Source organism: Leptinotarsa decemlineata, unplaced genomic scaffold, assembly GCF_025532065.1.
Source record: "Leptinotarsa decemlineata unplaced genomic scaffold, Ldec_3_MD MMD2_tig00026354_RagTag_RagTag, whole genome shotgun sequence".
Lineage (NCBI taxonomy): Eukaryota > Metazoa > Arthropoda > Insecta > Coleoptera > Chrysomelidae > Leptinotarsa > Leptinotarsa decemlineata.
The window spans coordinates 7012687-7036491 of NW_027412702.1; the positions used below are offsets into that span (position 1 = coordinate 7012687).

The 23805-nt window shown below is 32.9% G+C and overlaps 1 protein-coding gene across 10 annotated transcripts; it reads left to right on the forward strand.

Annotated features, from left to right (window-relative positions):
• The first annotated feature begins 302 nt into the window (after positions 1-302).
• On the forward strand, positions 303-19316 carry Tango5 (Transport and Golgi organization 5). 10 transcript variants are annotated; one of them, XM_023159891.2, is made up of 8 exons: positions 314-453; positions 1000-1208; positions 15097-15323; positions 16449-16594; positions 17840-17975; positions 18057-18206; positions 18280-18436; positions 18500-19316. In XM_023159891.2, exons 2-8 carry the CDS (start codon positions 1023-1025, stop codon positions 18926-18928), a joined length of 1431 nt encoding a protein of 476 aa, XP_023015659.2. In that variant the 5' UTR covers positions 314-453; positions 1000-1022; the 3' UTR covers positions 18929-19316. The 10 variants fall into 10 exon arrangements, with proteins under 10 accessions (XP_023015663.2, XP_023015659.2, XP_023015660.2 ...); XM_023159892.2 differs by having other exon boundaries at positions 327-517; XM_023159895.2 differs by lacking the exon at positions 1000-1208 and having other exon boundaries at positions 303-453.
• The last annotated feature ends 4489 nt before the right edge of the window (positions 19317-23805 follow it).

The window sequence follows — 23805 nt, forward strand, 5'->3', positions numbered from 1 at the left end:
AATTAGTGTGGTCCTTCTACGCATGTGCGGGTAAAATGGATAATGAGGAAGTCTAATTGGAAAGTTGGAAATATCGAAAATATAATTAGTGTGGTCCTTCTACGCTTTCGTACAACTATTAAAATAATCAAGAAACATTTTTAAAATAGAAAAGGGGGTGTCATGTAAGTGGATTGTTGAACACATAGCTGTTGAGAGTTCCCCCTCTTAAAACACGAGAGCCAAGTTGTAACTGTAGTGTCTATGATTGGATTTTTCGAAATTGGCAATATTGAATGTGTGCATCACATGATTTCGACATAGAACTAAAAACTCTGTTTTCGACTTTCTCTGTTCTGTGATCATTTTTTGGCTCATACTTTGGCTGGTCGGGTTCTGTTAATTTTATGTAAATGAAATTTTTTAAATAATAGTGTATGCATTGCATAGTTCGTATTCAATAAAAATATTACGGTGAGTCAAATGTAAATGGTTACCAATATCTGCTACTAGTAATTTACGTTTGCATTCTTTGGAGGTTAGTTTTTCTGTTTCAATATTAATTAATCGATTATTTTAATTAGCTGACAATTTCACCTATTGCATTTTGAAGGCAATATACACGTTTCGCCATTTATATAGTTTGTAAGTATTTTTTCAACTGACGTGTCCTGAACATGAACCCATCTCATATAGCAAGCACTCCTTCATATTTTGTTTTGTATTTATTTCAAGAAATAGATTACATCTGGTCTGATGAAACTTTGGAATTTTTCATTATTGATATTCAAGTTTAATTCAATTCTTAAACACAGTGACATACCCACAGTAATGATACATTCAGTTGTTTATAAAAAAATATAAGTTTCAGTGTCATTAATTTGCATTATCATTCATCATTTATGATTTTTCATTCAAATGTTCCTGTACATTTGTCGACAATATCTATGTGAATCTGATCTAAGTGGATGTTTGGTGTTATCATATTTTTATTACTCAACCACAGAATATTCTTCTTAGATATCCGCACTGAAGAATACATAATGAGCAGTAAAAGAAATAGAAAAACGTTTCGAGAAAACGATAATCAGACACAAATCAAACGAGCAAGTACCGTTAATCAAGCTCTTTTGAAAACTGCAGATGAATTGCAGAAGATGAACAAAGAACAACTGAAGATAGAGTGCCGAAAAAGAGGCCAGAAATCGACAGGTTCTAAACAGGAATTGGTATGAGAAATAGGTACTTTAGATATTTTAGTTATCAAAACTGTTGCAAATTGATTCTCTAGATTCTCTGCAACCTATTCATATATTTGTAAAATCAAGTGTAAAAGTTGATTTTTTTAAAATAACTATTATGGTTTATTATCTAGAGACTATTATTTTCTTTGGTATTCCTAGTTAAAACTTAGAAATGATAATTCTTCAGATGTCCAATGATTTACAGTTTCATATTTACATTCATCAAAATGTTTGATTGAGATATATTTCATTTTTAATTAAATCATCACTTTCTCTGAGTATGTAGTGAGTTTTCTTTAAAATTGTTTAAGGCTATAATCATTCACTATAGGCTTTGGAAACCCATTCCACATAAAAAACAATGAATTGTTTCTGTAAAGATAATGTTTAAGGTGGGTGTAGTGTCCATGGATTTCCATCATTAAAAATCAATTACCTAATGAAGAGACCTGTCCCTTATTGTATTGTATCTAAAACTTTCTCTTCAAATTATGATGCAGTTGTTAAGATACAACCTTGTTTAATTTTTTTGAAACACTTTATATAGGTAATTATGCTTTAGTATTTTCATTTACCAACAATAGTATAGTTGAGTTTTTGAATTCACAATTGTGTCCACCATTTGATCTTATGGATTCACATATTGGTTCATTCAAAACATTAGTGTGTTTCTATTGATTTAAATAATTCTTTAAAAACTCTGGTGAATTTGAGAACTTGCCTTCTTCAATATTGGTGTGGGTTTTCATTTTGAGTGTTTCATATTTATTGACTCACATTGATGAATATTATATCCGTAATAAGTTAAAATCTTAATATTTTTAGCTTTGTCAATTCAATGAATATCTGAGGATGACTCCATCTCTAGAAAGGTGATGATGAGGGATTTCAATTAAATTTTCACAGCTCTCACTGATATATTAGTAGCAATCAACATATCTTTACTTATCATTCTGTTCAATCGTGAACCTTGTAAAGTAATTCATGATAAGAAATGGCCTAGAACAAAATGAGTACTTACCCAAACATTTTTAAACACTATATTAATTTGTTTGAATCAATAAATGAGATTTCTCTCAAAATTTTCAGTTGCTTTGAATAAGTTATAAAAGCCTAGAAAAAATTGTGGATACTATCAAAAAACAAGCTTGTGATGAAATAGGTAAATTTGTCAGATAGTTCTAGGATATTTAAGTAGATACATAGTAACATTTATCTGTAGAGTGTGAATAGGTTTTTATTTGAAAAGTATTTTGTGAACACATTGAGTTATTCATTATTTTTTTAAAGGTAAATTCTATTCACAGATTATTGTGAATATTATTGTGATTATTGTCATATTTTTGAAATAGGAAATGTTTTCAGTTATACTTCTTTCACCAGAATTTGATTATTTCTATTATATAGTGTAACCACATGTATAATAACTGTAATTACAATTGACTACCAAACAAAGGAAGATATATATTGGCAGGATGCTAAATCTCTGCAATAAAAGAAGCAAATAAATTATATTATACAAACTGGAAACTGAAATAAAAACAAATTTTATCATCAGTGGGCCAAAATATTCCTACAGTAGAATATAATAATTCAAATCAAAATATTGTTCATTATTCCAAAATAATGTAAAAAAGTCACTGAGAATACTGAAATCCTGTGGTTACAAAACAATGAATCTTCACAAACAACAGCGAGGTTCTAAGTTTGTCAAAATATTCAACCTTTGTCTACCTCGGTTGTAGGCATCTTTATCATATGCTGTCTCAGTCTTTGTCCATCATCATAAAAGTGGGATTAGGAGAACTTACATCAACGCCATTACTACAGTATTGACGGGATACTACTATTCGCTTACATCCCAGAAAATATATATGTATGGAGATAAAGTCAACCCTAAGAATATTCCTTAAGAAATTTACTTTTACTTTCTGTGAGCTTTTACAAAACAATTGTATTGAAATGATGGTTCCAGTGTTGAGGAGCCCTCTAGATAAGAAGCTGTTGCCAGAGTCTGAGATGGTACAGATATATTTCAATAATTTATCTGTACTGCCAAGTTCCATAATTCGCGTGAATCCATTTTCATATCAACTCTTGATGTAGAATATGAAGTTAGTAACAAAATTTTGACAAAACATAACATTTTCAGAGCTATCAACATGGTTCTTTTATTCAATAAAATGCACTGTAGCAGGTTCCTATCAATACAGATTCAGCGAGTCTGATTTGAGTGGATATGTCACCAGTGTTAAGTAATAATTGACAAAAAAATGTTAATGTGTTATAGTTTGAATTGAAAGTATTCAAATTCAAAAAATATATTTTTCATAATAGAATAATTGTCAAATTATTGAATTTTTAGGTCGGTTGAAAGTTTCCTAATTCAATTAAATATATGTTATTTTCATAATAAAATAATAGCCAAAATATCCAACTTTTCAATATGATTCCATATTTAAGGGGAGTCCAAAAGAGTTTCATCCTCACGTTTCCACAACTTATAAAGTAGAGCAGTTCTTGCCATTTGAAGCAAGTTGAAATAAACAAAAGTAACCTAATTGATTAATTTCAAAACTGAAGAAAATTCATCTGATGATACATGAATTTTATGCATGACAAAAATGAAGAAAAATTGGCACACACTTTGCAAAGTAAATTTAGCAAAAAATTTGGAGAATCAATTTCAAACAGTCTGTATTGGATTTGTTAGTTTGTATGGCTGATTTATGATGTAAAGCCTGCTCAAATATCTATCGGATTTCCTACTCCTAATTTATTCCAAATCGAGCTCTGCGCCCAAACACCAGAACTGCAACATTCTTCTCTTTGATGTCTTTAGGAGATGAAGTTATACTAATGGAAACAAATTATGGAAATGGGGATAATTCATTAATGAAACCAGAACTTCCTGAAATATTTTTCAAAAAGTTCAGGTAATAACTATTTGAACGGCTTATCAACGAGATATTTTTGTTTTGTGTTTTGAGTAATCCCCTTTTCCTATTCATTAGAAGATGCTAAATGACAACACGGATGTCATAATACACGAGGTATATACAAAAAAAAAAAATTGATACATACGTTTCATTCAACTATACCACCCAACTAAACGATGATCTCAGCAACATGAAACATTTGGAAGTACACATATTGAGAAATAGTTTACAATCTATTATAATGCCTTTGCTATCGACTCCAAACGAATATATTGCTTTTGTAGGGAGAATACCTCAGAAATTCGCACAAAGTAGCTTGGTTATGTCATGAGCGGTTTGCTCATCATCATCTGCCATCACATGTAACTTTGCTACCACCTTTTCAAAGTTCACTTGCTGCACATTTTGTGGTTTATAGATTTTGAACCAAGAATAGAATTCATATGCCTCCAAGTTATGGTACTGGTGTCCTAAATAGAATCTACTGGAGTGATGAAAGCAGATTTCATGACAGTGTTCTGGTCAACACACACAATGCTCATTACTGTTCCAATCACAAGCCCATTGGATAGCAGTAACTTGTTTACAAACATCATGTTGTCTGAACTTGTGGTGTGAACTTTACAACATATACCTCAATGGGCTATATTTTAAGCTGGTACTTTAACAAGACGACAGTATTTAGATTTCCTGCTGAACTCCTTGCGAGAAATATTCTTGAATATCTCTCTATTTATATAACCAATAATATGGCAATAAGATTATGCTTCTCCTGATAATTCGCACATTGTTATCCAAAATGATATGCTCGGAGATGGATAGGAAACTGGGGTCTATTGCTTTGACCAGTCTATTCCCCTGATACGAATTTACTATCTGAAAGAAATTGTATTCCATATGCTTTCAATAGATTTGGAGGATCTCAATATAATCTGCTGTGTAAGTTATATCTTCACACCAGCTATGATTACATTGGCCTGCACTAGGGAACTCATGACACAATATGAAGCTTGTGTAGAATCAGGTGGAGCACAGTTTGGACATATATTTGGTAGACTTTGTGAAATGTTCTGTATTTCATGTAGGTCAGTGAAATTTTTGAGATAGTTAGTTCGATCATAAAAAAAGATTATCTCTCTATATTTACAATGGTGGTGGTGCCATTTGAGAAAAAAAAGAATGTTAGTTTATCAGTAATTCCACCGGTTATAAGGATTTCAAAGATGATCTCAAAAGGGCATTCAACAATGCCTTTGTTTTTTTTAGGCTTCACAAAAATGGAGAAGTCGATTGTCAACTGAATTCTAGGACACCCTGTATATGATTTTATATTCAATTTCACAATACGATAAAACTATTTTTTGTAAATTTACTTGTACATAGTTTCTATGGAGAGTATTTATACGACCATGTATCATACATGGTATGATATAAAACTTTGAAATAATGTGTGATTCATTATTTCCTTATCAATTTTTCTGAATTTTACGTTTAGTATATAAAGTGTCCTGTTTGGTTTTTGTTAGAACACCCTGTATACGTCGTCATAAAGCGACCATTCGAGTACCACTTGTCGATTTTCCGCATTACTACTGTTCGTATTCTCTGCCTCTACAAATTTTTGGTTCCATGGATGTATGAAAGTTATCAAAATATTGAACCATAGTATGATATAAAAAACATACAAACCAGCAATCTATAATCGCCCTACTGTTTCAAAAATGTCCTTCGTCATGAATTTACAAACAGAGGATGAATAAAATCAATAGGAAACAAGCTGTATTTCCCATGTCTGTTGAATATTAATACAATAGGGGTTATTTGGAAGAGCTATTGAGTTACTTACAAAGATGCAATTACATGTGGTACGTAATGTAATTAACATAGTTTATAAGTATGTTCTTCTTGTTCAACACCATCCAATTGTATAAAAACTCGGCTACGCGGTTTATTATTAGATCGCCAAGAAAGCATAAATTTCTCTTTGTTAATGATACAGCTTCCTACAACGATCTCCAGTTCAGTAGAAAGTGTTGAGATTTTAAGGTCGTCACTTTCAATTTCTTTGTTGTGAATTTTGTATCGGGTGTTGTTCTCATCGGATCCACGTTATCTAGTATGGATGTGCGAGAAAATTTATTTGCCGCTCATTTGGATTTTTCACCCAGCGTAAGTCTTGGTTGAGAAAACGAACTTTTTCTGTATTATTCCAAAAGTAATATAATTCATTAGTAATATAATTTCATTAGAAATCGGTATTCTACGCCATAGAATCATATTCAATTATTTCTTAGAAGCCCTCAGACGCTGTGAGAAATATGTATTCAGACGAGTATTTGAAATCGTATTTATTTTAGAGGAAACAGTCGAGAACAAAAAATTATCTACCTCATTATGTTGATGTTTTGAGCTTTAAAAACATTTATTATTTTGTTTGAATATCTTGAGCATGACCATAATGAGTTAGAAGCAGGCAATTTTTAGGCCTCAATCAATGTGTGTGAAGTCCAATTTACCTAAAGCTTTATATTCATGTATGCAATATTTTTATTCGCATTCATAACCAAGAATGCCTTTTATTGCAAAGTCAGACCCATGTTGATCAGTTTCAGTCGTAGAAAAAAACTTTGGTTTTATTTAGCAAAATTTAACTTTTAAATTTGTTTCTAATAGATCTCACAGAGAATATCTGCGCCTGAAATATTAGATCTTTCAGGATTTAAGTTTTCCTTCCAAAAAAGTAAGAATATTATGATTTTCTGTAACCCTGAACTACAAAAATCAACTTTATGAACGGGGTCTGCACTCAGGTCAGACATTATTTTCAGTGATTCCCAAGAAACAAATTCCTTACAATTTATACGGTGATAAATAAACTATCGATCCGAATGAACTCTACACAAATTTTCAGATGAACAACTACTCTTATGAGTAACCCAAAAATCTCATACAGTGTGTAAAAGTCAAATGGAATAAATTCATTATTTCGGTTACGGTACATATTTTAACAAAAAATCCGTAAACGCGTCAAATTTAAATTATAATTTGACATACTTCAACGGAAAAATGCTACCTCTACCTCCAACCCCCGTCGAATGACAGGAACAACCCCCATTTTCTAAAATGGGAAGTATAAGCTTGTGATATATAGTTTGAAAGATCTCTTCATTTTCTATTCAAAAATGTTATCGCTTTCAAATACACTCAAAACTTATTGCAATATACTCAAAACTTATTTCTTGTTGAGGTATTGATAATAAGAAAGTAAGCAAAAACCAAAGCAATATTCTTTTTAGATGGTATCCTTTAAAAAACTGTAAATAATTTCCGTGGCAACGTTAGTTTAAAACGCCTTGTCAATTTGTTTTGTATGTTACAACATTAGCTGTCAGTATTTTCCTTTAAGTTTAAAGTTCGTTAACTTCAAGTCTGACAAATGGTTGGATTAACGGAAATGCATAAAATAACAGTTTTACAACAGGAAGAAGCTCGCCTATTTCATGATAAATTTCCTAATTTACCGCCCATATCTCAAGGAACGATAAGCAAAATAGAGAAGCAGTTTCGCGAGCTTGGTCATGTGAGGCAGATAAAAAAAGCAGCTGCCAATGCAATGAGTGATGAACTCAAATTAGATATGATGATTTAGTTTGAGGAAAACCCACATACATCGAGTAGACAGGCATCCACTACATTCAATGTTAGCCATACATCGATAGTAAACATATTAAAAGAAAATAAAATGCATACCTATAAAATTATTTCTACTCAGGAGCTCATGGAAGATGATTTTGATAGAACTTATTTCTGTGAGCAAATGATAGACATGTTGAATAACAATATCATCCAATTAGAAGACGTTATGTTTTCTGATGAGTATACTTTGTTTCTTAATGGTCATGTTAATCGGCAAAATTCCCGCTACTGGTCAACGGAAAATATTCACTGAATGAGAGAACACACGCAATACCCTCAACAAGTTAATGTTTGGGCAGGGATTGTAGGAAACCATATCATTGGTCTCTTGGTCATTGGTCTCTTGAAATGCGATAATTATTTGTTACTACTTCAAAATGGTGTCCTTCTTAGTTTAGCAAATTTATATCCTGATCCAGGAAAACCTCAAGTTCCAGTGAATACAATATGGTTTCAGCAGGATGAAGCACCACCACATTACCAAGTTAATGTCCGGCAATACTTCGATACAACATTTCCCAATCTGTGGATAGGGAGGCGAGGATCGATTGAATGGCCAGCGCGATCACCTGATCTTTCATCATTAAATTTCTTTTTATGGGGTTACGTAAAGAGCAATGTGTACAAAACTAAACCTTCAGATTTGAATGACTTTAAAAGAACGAATAACGCTTGCGATTAGGTCGGTTAAATACTTGTTAGACAGTTTTATTTGAGATTAGGATGTTGCCAAGACGTTCGCGGTCAACATTTTGAACATCTACTTCGTTAACATCCATAGTTCTTTTTCGTATTCAATATTTCATTACATTTTAGTTTTTGAGTGTATTTTAAATAATTTTGGTAACCACATGATTTTAATTTATTTTATCTTAATTGTTGCAATACACTTGAAAGCGATTACAATTTTTGAATAGAGAATGAAGAGTCATTTCAAACGATATATCACAAACCTATACTTCCCATTTGAAAAATTGGGGGTTGTCCTTTCATTCGAAAGGGGCTGAATGTAGGGGTGGCATTTTTATGTTGAAGAATGTCAAATTTAAATTTACTTTTGACGCGTTTCGGGATAAGCCGAAATAATGAATTCATTTCATTTGGCTTTTACACACTGTATAATATTTTTGCTGAAAATAACAGAAGTCATACTTTCCAAAAAATACTTGGCTAACATTAGTAAACCTTCCAGAAATATTTTATAGAATGTATAATAAATTATGAAAATTCCGTAAAATCAATACCATGTAGAGTTTAGTACAGGGTATTAACACGAACTTTATTGGCAAACCGCACGTCGAGAGTAGTGTTACAGTTCTATTGTGTGGGAGTAGTGTTTGTTTTGGATTTATTCTTAACCGAAGGTTCCAGTTATGTTTGAATTAGCACTTACATTCGGTTAGAATTTTCGCACAAATTTTTAATAAATTAGTTCTTGCATGATATTTTATTATAAAATATCAATGATCAATTGGTAATGAATGGTACCTATTTCAATTCCATTTATTTATTCATTATATGTTAACCCAGTTGTATTGTATAGAGTCTTCCAACCGGGACTTCCGAACTTTGACAATTGATAACGGCCATCTTGTTGAAGGTATATCTGTCAAATTAGTTGTCATTTATTCAGTCTGTTTTGGCCAAATCACCATGGATGGGCATAGCATTCAACAACATGTGCAAATAATAAAATTGTTGTATCAAACTGGGTGTTCTGTTTGGGCAACGTACCGCGCGCTTCAACCATTTTACGGTCGCCATAATGGTCCTACCGAGAGGACTATTCGCAATGTGGCGGATGAATTTGAGTCCACTGGTTCAGTAAACTATCGACAAACACCCATACGTCGACGAAACGGAATATCTGCTGATAATACAGCCCCTGTCTGTGAGAGCGTGCAGGAGAATCCTAGACAGTCGATTTCGCGTCGCTTACAAGAACTTGGCCTTTTGCAGACCACAACTTGTGGAATTTCGCGTCGTGACTTGAGCTTGCCCTCAAATAAAATTCAACCGACCCAGGAACTGAAGATAAATGACCGTAGACAATGACGCGACGTGTGTTCGCTGAATGGGCTCTGGAGCAGTTGACAACTCAAGGGACCCTAATTTCCATCAAAACATCATCTTAGCCATGAGACCCATTTCTGGATGAATGGATACGTGAACAAAATTATCGAATTAGTAACGATACCAATGCACATGAGATTCAAGAGCGGCCAATGCATCCCGAAAAAGCCGCTGTTTGGTGTGGGTTTTGGGCCGGCGGCGTCATCGGTGCATATTTCTTTGAGAATGACGTTGGCCAGGCCATCACTGTCAACGGCGAGTACTATAGGTCGATGGTAATCAACTTCTTTTGGTCTGAATTGGATATTCTGGACACCAACGGCATGTGGTTTCAACGGGACGGCGGTACGTGCCACACAGCTCATGCCACATCGGATACTCTGCGCGAGCGATTTGAGGGCATGGTCCTCTCACGTGTAGGTGATGTGAACTAGCCACCGAAATCGTGCGATTTGACCCCGTTAGACTTTTTCTTGTGGGGTTGCAGGTGTAAGCGAATACTTCACAAACTACAGCGGTCCTTAAAGCCAACATAACCCATGCCATCTGTCAAATTCAGACTGATTTATGCGCCAGAGTCAAGGAATATTGGACGTTTCGGATGCGCTTCACCCAGAGAAGCCATGACGGACATTTGAACGTTAATATGATGACAAAATTCGGTTTTCGGCTCCTACTATTCTCTCATTTGAAAATGATGTAGCTCTTCAGATTGTATGCTTCAAATGGAGATTCAAGTTTCAAGAAAAGTCGCCAACTCCATTTTCAAATACCTGAGTAGGTTTATCATTTAAGGCATTCATCATTAAAAATTCGCCGCTAAGTCTTATTATTCGTTAGATTGTAATCTTCAATTGAAAATGTTGGTCTTAATAAAAGTCACCAACTTTATTTTCAAATTACTAACTAGGTATCTTCTAATTTGAGGGTAAGTTTTTTCATGATGGAAAATTGTCTTAATTTTTATTTTTTCCAAATCCTCTTACATACAGTGCGGTCCATATGTATGGAATAAATTCATTTTTAGCATTATTATGTACTATGTAAAAAAACCTGAAACAGGCCGATTTTTATTCTTAAATTGACAATGTATAGTATGAAAATATTATCCCCCTCCAGCACCCCTTCTGAATTATAAGCACCCCCTCGAAAATTTTAAATAGCAAAGGGGGTCGTGTGGCACCTTGTTGGAAAGGGATTTTAGTCCTCTGTTTAGCAATATAAAGTTTTTTAAGTTTGGTGCAATCATAACTGAGAAAATTAATTTTTACAATTAAATTAAATGTTGAAATTGACCACCATTATCCACTTCTTGACAATAACCTGATCTATTAAATAGACCATCCCTGTAACACGCTCCTTACTAACCTTGAATCCTGGAAAAAATCTTTGAAGATACTAAAATATTAGACAAATAGCCAAATAAACAATTGATATGAATCTAGTAGGCTGCTGTCATTTAGGTATTTAAAGTTACTAAAAGACGTCGGTATAATATTTGTGGGCATATTAAATTTAATTATGGCTCATTTGTCCGAGACTCAAAGAATGGACATTTCAATTATGATTGGTTGTGGTAATAAAACAAGAACTCAAAAGGAGGTTTGTGAAATTTTTAATAATAAATACCCTGGTCAACACGTGTCGCAGTCTACAGTTAGCAAAATTGAAAAAAAGTTTCGTGAAACTGGACATGTAAAAAATATTGGAAAACCAGGTAGAAATGTTACTGTTACTGATGAAAAAAAGTTAGATGTACTTCTAGAGATTGAGGAAAATACGCATAAGACAACTCGAGAACTTGCAGCCGACAATGATGTAAGTAAATCATCTATTTTGAGAGTTTTGCATAAAGAAAAATACCACCACAAAGTTCAGTTGGGTCAGGAGTTAAATGAAGATGATCCTGATAGAAGGCAAGAATTCTGTGAATTGATGATGAACAAACAGGATGAACGCAGATTTGCAGTTCATAAACAAAATAGTGTTTTCTGATGTAGCGATGTTTTATTTAAACGGAACAGTTAACAGACAGAACTGTAGATATTGGAGGAGAGAAAATCCTCACTGGATGTGTGCGACTCACACTCAATATAATAAAAAAGTTAACTTTTGGGTTTGTATCATTAACAATAAAATTATTGGCCCGTGTTAGGAATCACACGTTAAAAGGTAAGATCTCGTTAGTCCTTAGCTCGCACAAGTTTCTTAACTTCTGAGAGTTGTCGTTCGTATGGGGGCGGCAGCTGGAAAAACAGATTTTTTTTATTTTTTTGAGGACACTGTTAATGGTGAGGTTTATCTAGATTTTTTTGATTAACTTTTTAGTGCCTACATTACAAATACATTTTCCCGATGTTAATCATCCAAATGAGATAGATCGAACTACTTACTACCAACAAGACGGAGCTCCACCGCATTTTGCACGTACAGTTAGAAATTATTCAAACGAGGTTTTTCCCAATAGGTGGATTGGAAGACGTGGAACGATCGAATGGCCGGCTAGATCCCCCGATTTGACTCCTTTCGATTACTTCTTATGGGGTTATTTCAAATCTGAAGTATATTTTAATAGACCAAACAATATTGCTGATTTAAAAGTTAGGATAACGGAGAAATTAACAAAATAACCCCCGAGGCCATACAAAATGTTGTACGAGAATTCCAAAATCGCCTCGGTTATTGTCAAGTCAATGGTGGTCATTTTGAACATTCAATTTAATTGTAAAGTACATTGAAAAATACATTCTAAATATTATGTGGCATTATTATCTTCATTCTACGTAAAGTTATGTGATACCTAGAGACATTATCAAAATTTCACATTCTAAAAATCAATTTTCCCAGTTACGATTGCACCAAACTTAAAAAACTTTATATTGCTGAACAGAGGACTAAAATCCCTTTCCAACAAGATGCCACACGACCTCCTTTGCTATTTAAAATTTTCGAGGGGGTGCTTATAATTCAGAAGGGGTGCTGGAGGGGGATAATATTTTCATACTGTAAATTGTCAATTCGAAAATAAAAATCGACCTGGTGCAGGTTTTTTTCACATAGTACATAATAACGCTAAAAATGAATTTATTCCATACGTATGGATCGCACTGTAGATCATCTTTTATCACTCATATCAGAAATGCCTATTTTCAATTTACATACAACAGGCAAGGGTCTCATAAAGATGACGTCCAGAGCCTCGCAATGGTAAACACCCCCAATAACAATTACAGCAATAAGCAGTTGCTGAAGCGACGGTTATTTAAAAAATAATAATATGCATGAAAAACGAGGAAAATTTCAAACGCTAGCAATTTCCACATCCACCTTATTCACCGCGTACTGGCTTCTGATTATTATTACTTATTTCCCAGCACAGTTTTGACTTGAAGTAGTGTTATCAGTGGTACCTACTTGTCTGAACCACGAATGCAGTGTTGGTCTCTATTATCCTTAACGACCTGTTGCCAAGCCGCTTTTGGGCTCTGGTTTTCATCAAGTTGCCTGAACCTGAAAGCTGCAAGGAAAGAAAGCGATTTCTCATTCAGTGGTCGATGTCGAATTTCGGCTTTGTAACAGATCGCTCACTCTTTTTCATTTCGGAAAAGCAAAGTTTTTTGTCGATGCAACAGATGGCACCTTCTTAAGACAAGATATATATATATATCAATGTGTACTGAAGCTTTAAAAATGGTTTGAAAGAATTGATTTCGCGGTGAAATTATTCAATCAAACGGAGATTATTTCGAAAAATTGATTTGTTATTATTGATGAAAATTAGTAAAACAAAAAAAATTGCAGCTACAACCCTTCATCTACAACTTTTCAAACATCCCTCGTATTATGAAGATTGTTCAGATTATAGAGGGTCGCACTACTACGGTTGATAAGGTTTATTTTTTGAATTGATAAAAGATTCAGTATTCCATGACTTTTCCTACCCAATCTTTTCCAAAACTGTTATTCAATAAATAACCGTTCTGACTATAAATCACGTTTGATACTGTGACCTCCGAAAATAACTTCGTAGTAAACTGTTATTGTTTTCTGTGATAATTTATAATTGAGAATTGTTTATTTTGTCCAATTAATGAGCTGGAACTGTAATGGTTTTTCCTTGTTCACTTCCAATGGGTACAACAAGTCACGTCAACGATTCGAGAGAGTTTATAATAATTGACATTGAGAATGTGCCATTGGACTATGATCGTTATTCTAGTGTGAGTTGACTGTCTGGTCTTAATTTTTTAAATCGATTTGGCGTTCGTCCAAAATTTAATTTCGTACTTTATAATTATCAGAGCGATTCAAACAACGGGATGTATGATTTTTGTTTATTAATAGGTATGAGAATCGATTTTACAGAGTGCCCAAAATTATTATTACATCATTAGCTGGACGCTAGACTCGTGCCAAACCGTTATTGTTACTCAAAATACAGAATATGAAGTGATAATTTATGAATGAAACGTATTTGTCAAAAGACCTTTTTTATGTTTCTTGTATTTTGAAGTCCTCCACTGATTTCTAAACTTTTTAGAAAGATGCTTGAATGTTTTTTAGAAATGTTTTTAACATTATTTGCAACTTTTGCCCACTAGACACTACCAATAATATATATATATATATATATATATATATATATATATATATATATATATATATATAGATATATATAGTAAAATGGATTAACAGGGTCTCTCAGTCAAAAATCAAACTCTGCTTTACTTTGCCAAGCTTTCGCTTCTAATGGGAAGCTTCTTCAGGGCAGTAAAAATGAGTGAAAAACAATAAATTGAAGATATAAATTGACGTAAAAGTTAACATGTATTACGATTTCGTATACTTATATATATATATATATATATATATATATATATTTTACCATACATTTCTCCAGTCGCTAACATTATCCATTATCCAAAACTTCACATATGCATAGTGTCACCAACAGGAGCTAACACATTTATATATATATATATATATATATATATATATATATATATATATATATATATGTGCATGTATATATAAAGTGCCTGTGTTGTTTTGAATTATGTGTTTGTTTCGATGTGCTTGGGTTTTCCATTTTCAGTATGTTTCTTTGTGGTATTTTTTTTCCTTTAATATTAATCGCAATTCTCATTTATATTTATTTGTTTCAGCTACAGAGACTGGGAAATAAAATGGTTAATCAGACAAAACGAAAAGATGCAACTGCTCACCAAAACGGCGACACAGTTCAAAATCACACTAAAAATAAAAGCACTGAAGAGCAAAAAAAGAAAGAAAAAACAGAAAGAGAAAGCATAGTTTTGTGGAAAAGACCGCTTATAACTATAGAATATTTTTTTAGGGAATGCTATGTATTATTATCGACTTATGGAAAAAAGTAAGTAATCTATTGTTCATCAGCATCCTTTTTATGCAAACACAAATTTGACTTCAAGGATTTTCATTAGACAAGAATGAAATGAGAACCTTCTTTTAGTATAATTACCTTCACATAACTATGTTAATTTTCATTTCAATTTCTTATTTGAATAATTGTTCTACAGAGGCAAATGTTTATTTCAAGGATCTGTGGAGAAGCATGATTTTAGATTTTGTTTTGGGATTTAATTTTGTATAATTATGTTATCCATCACAAACTAATGAAGGATATAATTGTGGAGTTCCTTCCTCTTTAATAATCCATTTTAGTAAATTCGCCTGACCTTTCTAATCAGCATGAATGGAAGGATTGTTATCTCATTAGATAAGTAATTATCATGTAACATATATACAAACTCCAACATGTATGGATTTTCCTCTACAATGATTGTAAACTCCCGACTAGAAAATACCCGATAAATCTGAGTGAAAATACATATATAAAATTAGGGAAAGAATAAACGAGCTTACCCCAAAATATCCCATTCTTTGATATACTCATTGAGCTAGCTCTTAAGTATGGGGAGATAACCAGTTAATGTGTCCTTGCACAAACACAGAGGTTAACAATCCAACAGATAGTCTAATAATCATAGAGAAAGAAAACTCTTCAGGGCTCCAATCGTTTGTTTCACGTCGTTTCGTGTTGGTGCTGTTTCGATATATACAGATAATAACTACTAAAATAAATATAGAACTATACTAACTAAAACTAAGACACCATTTAAAATTTTGAATAACATGATCAGATCTGCAATGTTTTTGTCTACCTACAGTGCCTTCCTTTTTACTTCGTTTAGTCTATTCAAAAAGTAACGCACCTCACAAACAAATTTTAAATGTGTTCTGGTTATTACAGGATTCCAAACTGTAGAAGCATATTATTGACTTGGAAGTATTAAAGTGATACAGATCAAGTGGTTATGAGTAGATAACCAGTGTAGCTGTTATTTTCAGTTCTTTGGTAACATATATTGCTTTGTACCCTGCTTAGTGTATGGTATGAAACATGCACATATCATCTATTTTATCCTATGAACCTCATTTAGTATTGCACAAAGTAACTCCTGATTTTCATTTTCAGAATATTAGCATCTAAGAAGTTGGTCTTAGCTGTTCTGACCTCAGTATTATTATTGTATATATTGATAAATTTCCAAGGACCACACCATAGAATAGTACAACGCTTCTATAAACAGTTGTTATGGTGTTTATACTGGTTAGGATTAGGTAAGATCTGCAGTTGACATCTTTTTTTTGCAAATTTTTATGTTTTGCAGTAGAAAAAAAGTACAGTTGGAGCAAGGAAAGAATACACAAACGTCATCAATTTGTGCAACTAATAAAAACAAAACTATGTGGCTACTGCTGCAATAAACCTTACCTATTAATGAAGAATTGGTTTTAATTTTCTAATTCACCTATAGTCCGGCATTTTCAGGAAATTCTTCAGCACTTAACTATTCTTTCAATATACCTATTATATTTTATATTAATTTATAGTTTGATTAATTATTTTATTAATAAAATTTTGAGATATGATGTAATCACAAAAGCTGTTGGTGATTGTTGAAATGGTGTTGGTTTTCATAAAATCATCTTCTCTTAAGGTCATTTGGTACTTAATTGACTGTTTATTTTCTATTGCATTCATTTTAGAACCTAGAAGTGAATCCGAATATGGGTTCTATTTCAAAATAGATTTTATTGTTTAAATTTTTTATCAAAATTTTTTCTTGTATTTACAAATCATTTTTACTTTTATACAATTTTTAATGCTTTCACGATATTTTGATGTGTAGTGGAAGTATGTATTTTTCTATTAGTATGTGTTTTCTTTTAATGAACAGTTTATTAAATATGATTTAAAAACTTCAACATAACATCAAAGAAAGGTAGTTTGCCATATTGTTCAATCTCTGTTGTAAATATTATTGTTGGTACTCTTATGCTTATACCATTCACAAAAGAAATCAGGTCATCATTATTTTTTCTTAATAGCAAAAACATTCTTAACTGATCTTCACCAAATTTTAAGATCATTCTAATAAGTTTCAAATTTCCTTTGAAATATTTCATGAAAATGTTACTCAGAATGAGATACACAACTCCAAATCGATTCTTTAAACTCAAGACTTCTAGTCTAGAGCCAATCCCCAAAAAAATACAAATAAAACAGTTGAAAAATATTTATTCATAACTTGAATCTTAAATAAAATAAATTCATAATTATTTAGTTCAAAATTTGAAAGCATCCCTTTGGGGTAGGAAAATCGATATGTTCATTAAATCATATGATTGTCTACCGGTGTGTCAATTTAGAACAAAACTTTTAGTAAATTAATGTCTTGTGTCACTTTGGTGAACAAAGACAAACTCCACACTTTGGCCATTAAATCAGAAGTCAAGGATGCAAAAAATATAATTTCATGTTGATATCAAATATCTTTTGACAGTTTTTATGTTTATTTTTAGGCATACTGTCATCGGTAGGTTTAGGAACAGGACTTCATACATTTCTACTCTACTTAGGACCTTTCATAGCTCAAGTTACTTTAGCAGCATATGAATGTGAAAGCCTCAACTTTCCAGAACCTCCTTATCCTGATGAGTAAGTTTATTTTAATGTTTTGTATATTTTTTCTTTTTGACAAATATTCGACAACATTCAGCAATCCTCATTCAATTTCAGAATAGTTTGTCCGAGCGAAAGGGATCCATTGTCGATAACAATCTTGAGTATTATGTCAAAAGTTAGAATAGAGGCTATGTGCTGGGGAGCTGGGACAGCTTTAGGAGAACTGCCCCCTTACTTCATGGCTAGAACTTCTAGACTGTCAGGGTTAGTATCATAATATATTGAAGCTTTCTTCGTTTTATTTATCTGATTTCCAATTTGATGAATATTATTATAGAATTGATCCTGATGATGACGATGATTTGAAGGAATTAGAAGAACTTGAAAAGAAGAAAAATAATAGAGATTCATTGACTCTGATAGAAAGGGTAAAACTATTTGTAGAAGAAACTGTCCAAAAAGTCGGATTTTTAGGAATATTGGCTTGTGCCAGTGTAAGTTTTTTTTAACAAAAATTTTTTTCATCTTAGCTAATTCTTCTTTATATTTATTTTCAGATTCCAAATCCTCTCTTCGATTTAGCTGGGATTACTTGTGGACATTTCTTAGTGCCTTTTTGGACATTTTTTGGTGCAACGTTGATTGGTAAAGCTATTATCAAGATGCACATACAGAAAATGTTTGTTATAATTGCATTCAACGAAACTTTGATTCAGACGGCCTTAGAATGGCTGAAGGTAGTTCCTATTATAGGTGATAAACTGCAAATTCCATTCAAAGCATTTTTGGATGGACAGAAACAGAAGTTACACAAAAATACTGCCGGAACTGTGAGTGGTGGAAGTGGAAATATTTTGAGTTCAATTTTTGAAATATTTGTTATGTTCATGGTGCTTTATTTCGTTATATCAATTGTTAATTCTTTTGCGCAATCATATCACAAGAGAATACATAAAAATAAAAATACCAAAAATAGTAAAGACTAAAAAATTTGAATTGTGAATAATATTTCTTATACAGTAGAGTTTATCACACATTCTTCACAAAATTGATGAACTAAAATTATTTTCAAGAATTTCAAGTACACTCAAACCCAAACGCCAAAATTTAATTGTTTGATTTTTGTATTGTATTTCAATAATTAGCTGAAATTGAAAATTCCTTATTTTGTTATATCTTATTGAGAATTGAAAAAATATTTATTTACTGTGTAAATAAAAACAGATATGAGTCTACTGTATGAGAAAGAAGCCAAAAATGTTTTTTGTTTTTTTTTCTAATTTGTTATTTCATTTTGTAATATTTGTATATAGATATTCCAACCATTCCTATTTTTAATAAAGTTTGCCAATGTTGAAAAGTTTTTCAACGTAATTATTCTTTTATTTTCTTAATACATTTGACATCCGGAAGGGATCAGTTTGTTTGAAGCTAATAAGTCTTTTCTTGATGTTGTCTTTACTATAGAAATAACCAACCTTGCTGTAATCATCAGAAACATTCAAAATATTCGTCAACGTTCAAAGACAAGAAGTTTTCTTGAAAATGAAACTAGGATTTTGATTCGGGAGAAGGAGGGGCTAAACTTAGAACAATGAAACATTTGATGATCATCAAAAATTGCAGAAGAGATAGGTTACAAAATGAAATGATTTCATCAACACCAACTTGACAGCTGCTTCATTTGGTGTGCCTTTGATGAAAAATAAAAACACGACGGAAATCGATAGGCTTTCGCGGCCATAGTCTATTCTTGTCGGATTTGAGGGCCGTCCTAATGCGGATAATTCTTCAGAGGTGCTTTCATCTTGTATGTTGAGACTGCTCTGAACATCCAAGATGAAAGCATTTCTGAAAAAACTAGCTGCCCGTGTTTACATGAGTATATAACAATCGGTGAACTACATTAACCATCTGCATTAACCATTAAGCATTTATCATTATTATTATTATTAATGATAACAATAAATAAACTCTAATATACGAGGTCTGTTAAAAAAAATATGCTACGTACATTCGATTACTGATTTTTTTTATGTACACTCGCAAACATATGTTCACAGTTTTATCTGATTAGCTTGTTAATGAGAGGCATAAAATAAGAGTTAGAAGTGCTCTGGGATTTTCTGCTAACGAAAAAAATGGATCATAGAACTTGCATCAAATTTTATGCAAAAATTTGGATCAAGTGCTCAAAAACTCTCGAAATATTGAGAGTGACATATGGTGATTGTATTCTAAGTCACAAAATTGTTTAAAAATGAAGCTTTTTACAGAAGGTTGGGAATATGTTAATGGCGAAGCTCGCTCTTGAAACCCCAGCATGTCAATAAGCGATGTGTTGAGGAATTAAAAAAAATTGTCGGTTGGTTCATATGCCATGTAATTTTGTCGGAAATTTTGGACATGAAGCATGTTGTAGTTAGGGTGTTCTGTGGCGTGTGGCAGCGAAGTTCGTTCCAAAATCGCTGATTTTTTACCAAATAAAACCGTCGCATGAGCATCGCTCAGGAATTGTTGAATGACATCAACGGCAATCCAGGTTTGCTTTAAAAGGTCATAAGTAACTGGTGATGAATCATCGACATATGGTTATGACGCCAAAGTCCAATTGTCCCAATGGAAGGCCCCAGGAGAGCCACGAACAAAAAAGCATGCAAAGTGCAATCGAATGTCAAGATTTTGTTCACTGTTTTCTTCCATTACCGTGGCGTAGCGCATCAGTTCTTACCACATGGTCGTACGGTCAATAAGGAGTATTCTTATTTTCAATTTAAATTCCGCTTGCGAGAAGCAATATGAAGAAAATATCGGGTATTGTGGAAAAACAATTCATGATTTTTGCATCACGACAATGCACCTGCTCACTCGTCATTGCTTGTTCGTGATTTTTTGGCCAAAAACAACACTGAAATCATGCCTCAGCCACTGTATTTACCAGATTGACCCCCTGCGACTTTTTCTGTTTCCAAAAATGAAGGGATGACCCACAAAGGACGGCATTTTGCGAAAATCCAAGAGATAAAACCCGAATCGCTGAGAGAGCTCAAGGACATAAAAGTGTATATCAGAAATGCTTCGAGGATTGAAAAAACCGCTGGCAAAGTGTATTATATCTGAGGGGGACTACTTTGAAGGGGACGAAATATAAATATTTCTTGGGATAAGAATGAAAACTCAACTCATATTTTGAACAGACCTCGTATCCGGAAAAAAATGTCAATTTTTTTATGAAACTCCTTCATTTGCGAAGACATTTCAATGTGCTATCACAATATGCTCATAGAATTTCTATACAGAATGTCAACCAACTTGAATCAACCAACCAATTTGAATTTTAAATACAGACTGTATTTTTTACAATTTTTCGTTTTGTCATATTCATATAGAAATTGCCTCAACTGCCTCAAATTTTAATCATTCTACTTGATTCAGTTATAATCTGGCGTAATCTATATACAATATTAGGTTTTTTCTAATGATTCCTCTTATATAAGTTTTTTTAAGTGGGCTACTTTTTGTCTTTAGTGTCCATGTCAAGTTAATTGTTGACATTATTACTTCAACTAATAATTGATAATATTAATGTGAAATGAATATACCTAGTGGAAACAACAAATAAAACTCATGTACAATATAAATTCCAACTATCAGTGTATTCGGGTCATCGGAACAGTCTTAGAATATTAAAAAACGCTCGCTCAGTTGAAACGTAGAAAGTTTTGCGTGAGTCCGGTAATGTAACTATTTCGAACCGACCTAGAATCGACCCAGTGGCGAATCCGAATGTACCTTCTATATGACAATTGGCACCAATGACAAATACACAGTGTAGCCAATACAGAAAAAAAATCATGTCTGCTGCACACAAAAATGGACTATAAAATGAATACTACAAAAACGAGTTTCAAACAGCAAACTGAGTTCGAGTTCAGACGATACAAACATTACCTACAGAAACAGCTGACCCGTATTGCCAATGGAAATCGCACAAAATATTTCGAATTCTCGCACAGCTCACTCCGATCTAGTAACTTTAGAAAAACCCGATTTCAAGTATTACATCTGATGACGAATGTATACTTTATATTTTTTATGTAATGTTGAATAAAATAGCTTACACCTATTTGTAAATCATCAGACGGAAAATATTAAAAATAAAATGTAATGGAAACATCAATAATGTATAGCAAGCGCCAAACGTGATGGCGAGCGATCGTGCAGGTATAGACTCTCTCAACTAAATGTCATACATATAATTCGTTTTAATTGCAAATGGAACATGACTTCTTTGTAATTTCTTTCCATATTTTATTTAGTATTATAGGTAGTAGTACAGATCCATAAAATGTTTCATAATGATACACTCTTGACGACTGGTTTTTTGTTAGGCGATGACATTTTTTCAGAAACAACACAAATTTTTCAGACAATGCCAAACGTCAACAGCATTGGAAGACAAGTAATGATACGCCTCTGTACAGAACATTTTAATGTCTCACAAGAGCTGTAGTGGCGATTATATTGAAAATGAGTTCGTGCGCATGGGGGCGGGCTCGCTATCACGTTTGGCGCTTGCTGTATATCGGTTTGGTATAAGTGCTAGAGTGCGATATGAATCAAATCGAAGTAATTCACTTGGGAAAAATAATTTTTTTAAAACTTCAATCTATTTGAAGAAGGGAAAATATCGTTACCCCTGAGTTACAAAAATTATACAATATTATGTCAAGTTGACTAGTTAATAGTAACTACAAATTTGTAACTAAGTTCGTATTTATGGGTACCCAATGAGCACTAACTAACGCCTGGCATCCTACTGACTGCACCAATTTTGTTAAAATAAAAAAATCGAATTGATGAAATCCTGCTTCACTAGCGTTACTTCGATGATGTTGGCGTGCGCTTGTTTTTCGACGGTCCCCGGTGAAGAGACCATCCTGCTATCGTCCAGTAGTGAGTACTGGATGTCGATTCTGCTTCATCTTGAGTAGGTCACCTTGAGGATGAATAGTAGAGGTTATTATGTGCACATAACATATATGTTTCAAGCATAGTGTTCATTTAAAATCTTCTCACCTAGAATATTTCGAAATCTGAACATTATTAATGTAAAAATCGCCAAATAACCTGAAAAAATTTAAGTGACAACTTTCTAGCAAAAATTGTTTCGCTCTCTTTTATGATCTGCCCCCAGGAGCGTAATGAAGAATAAAACCAGTTGCATTTAACATATAAAGTTTAGTAAGGTCGTAACCACACGGAATCTGTGGCTGTAACTCGTCTGTGGTAAAGTTCCACTCTGTCATGTGCTGAATCGTTACGTCTTTTTTGAAATTATATAGTTATCTATTTTTGACGTGCTTTTAAGGTTTCTTCATCCACCTCACTAAACTGCGGTTTTTAGAAAATTATGGTCAATGAGGTCTTCGTAAAATTTTCTAACAGTGTACGTGTTTACGGCAATTTTTGGAAATGTATAATTTTATTTGTGATTTAATGATTTGGTGCTTTCGCATCATACCATGTTGGCAACGCTGACTGTAAGCACTGTTGCCACAGCTACCCCGTACGGGGTAGTTCTACCCCTCTTGAACTCAATTTCACCCTCTCGCTTCCCCCGAGTAAATCTACCCCGCTCAGATATAAAGCAAAAGAATGTAAAATAAAAATTTAAAAAATTAACAAATATTTAGGTTTGATTTTGAATCTACTGCGTTTTTGATGTTTATTTGATGTTTGTGACATGATATTCTACATGTTTAGTTTGAGTTGATAACGTAAATGTTTACATTATGTGCAATATCTTAGTCAGTGATGTTATATGTATAGTCAAAGTAACCGATATTGTACACTATTGAAG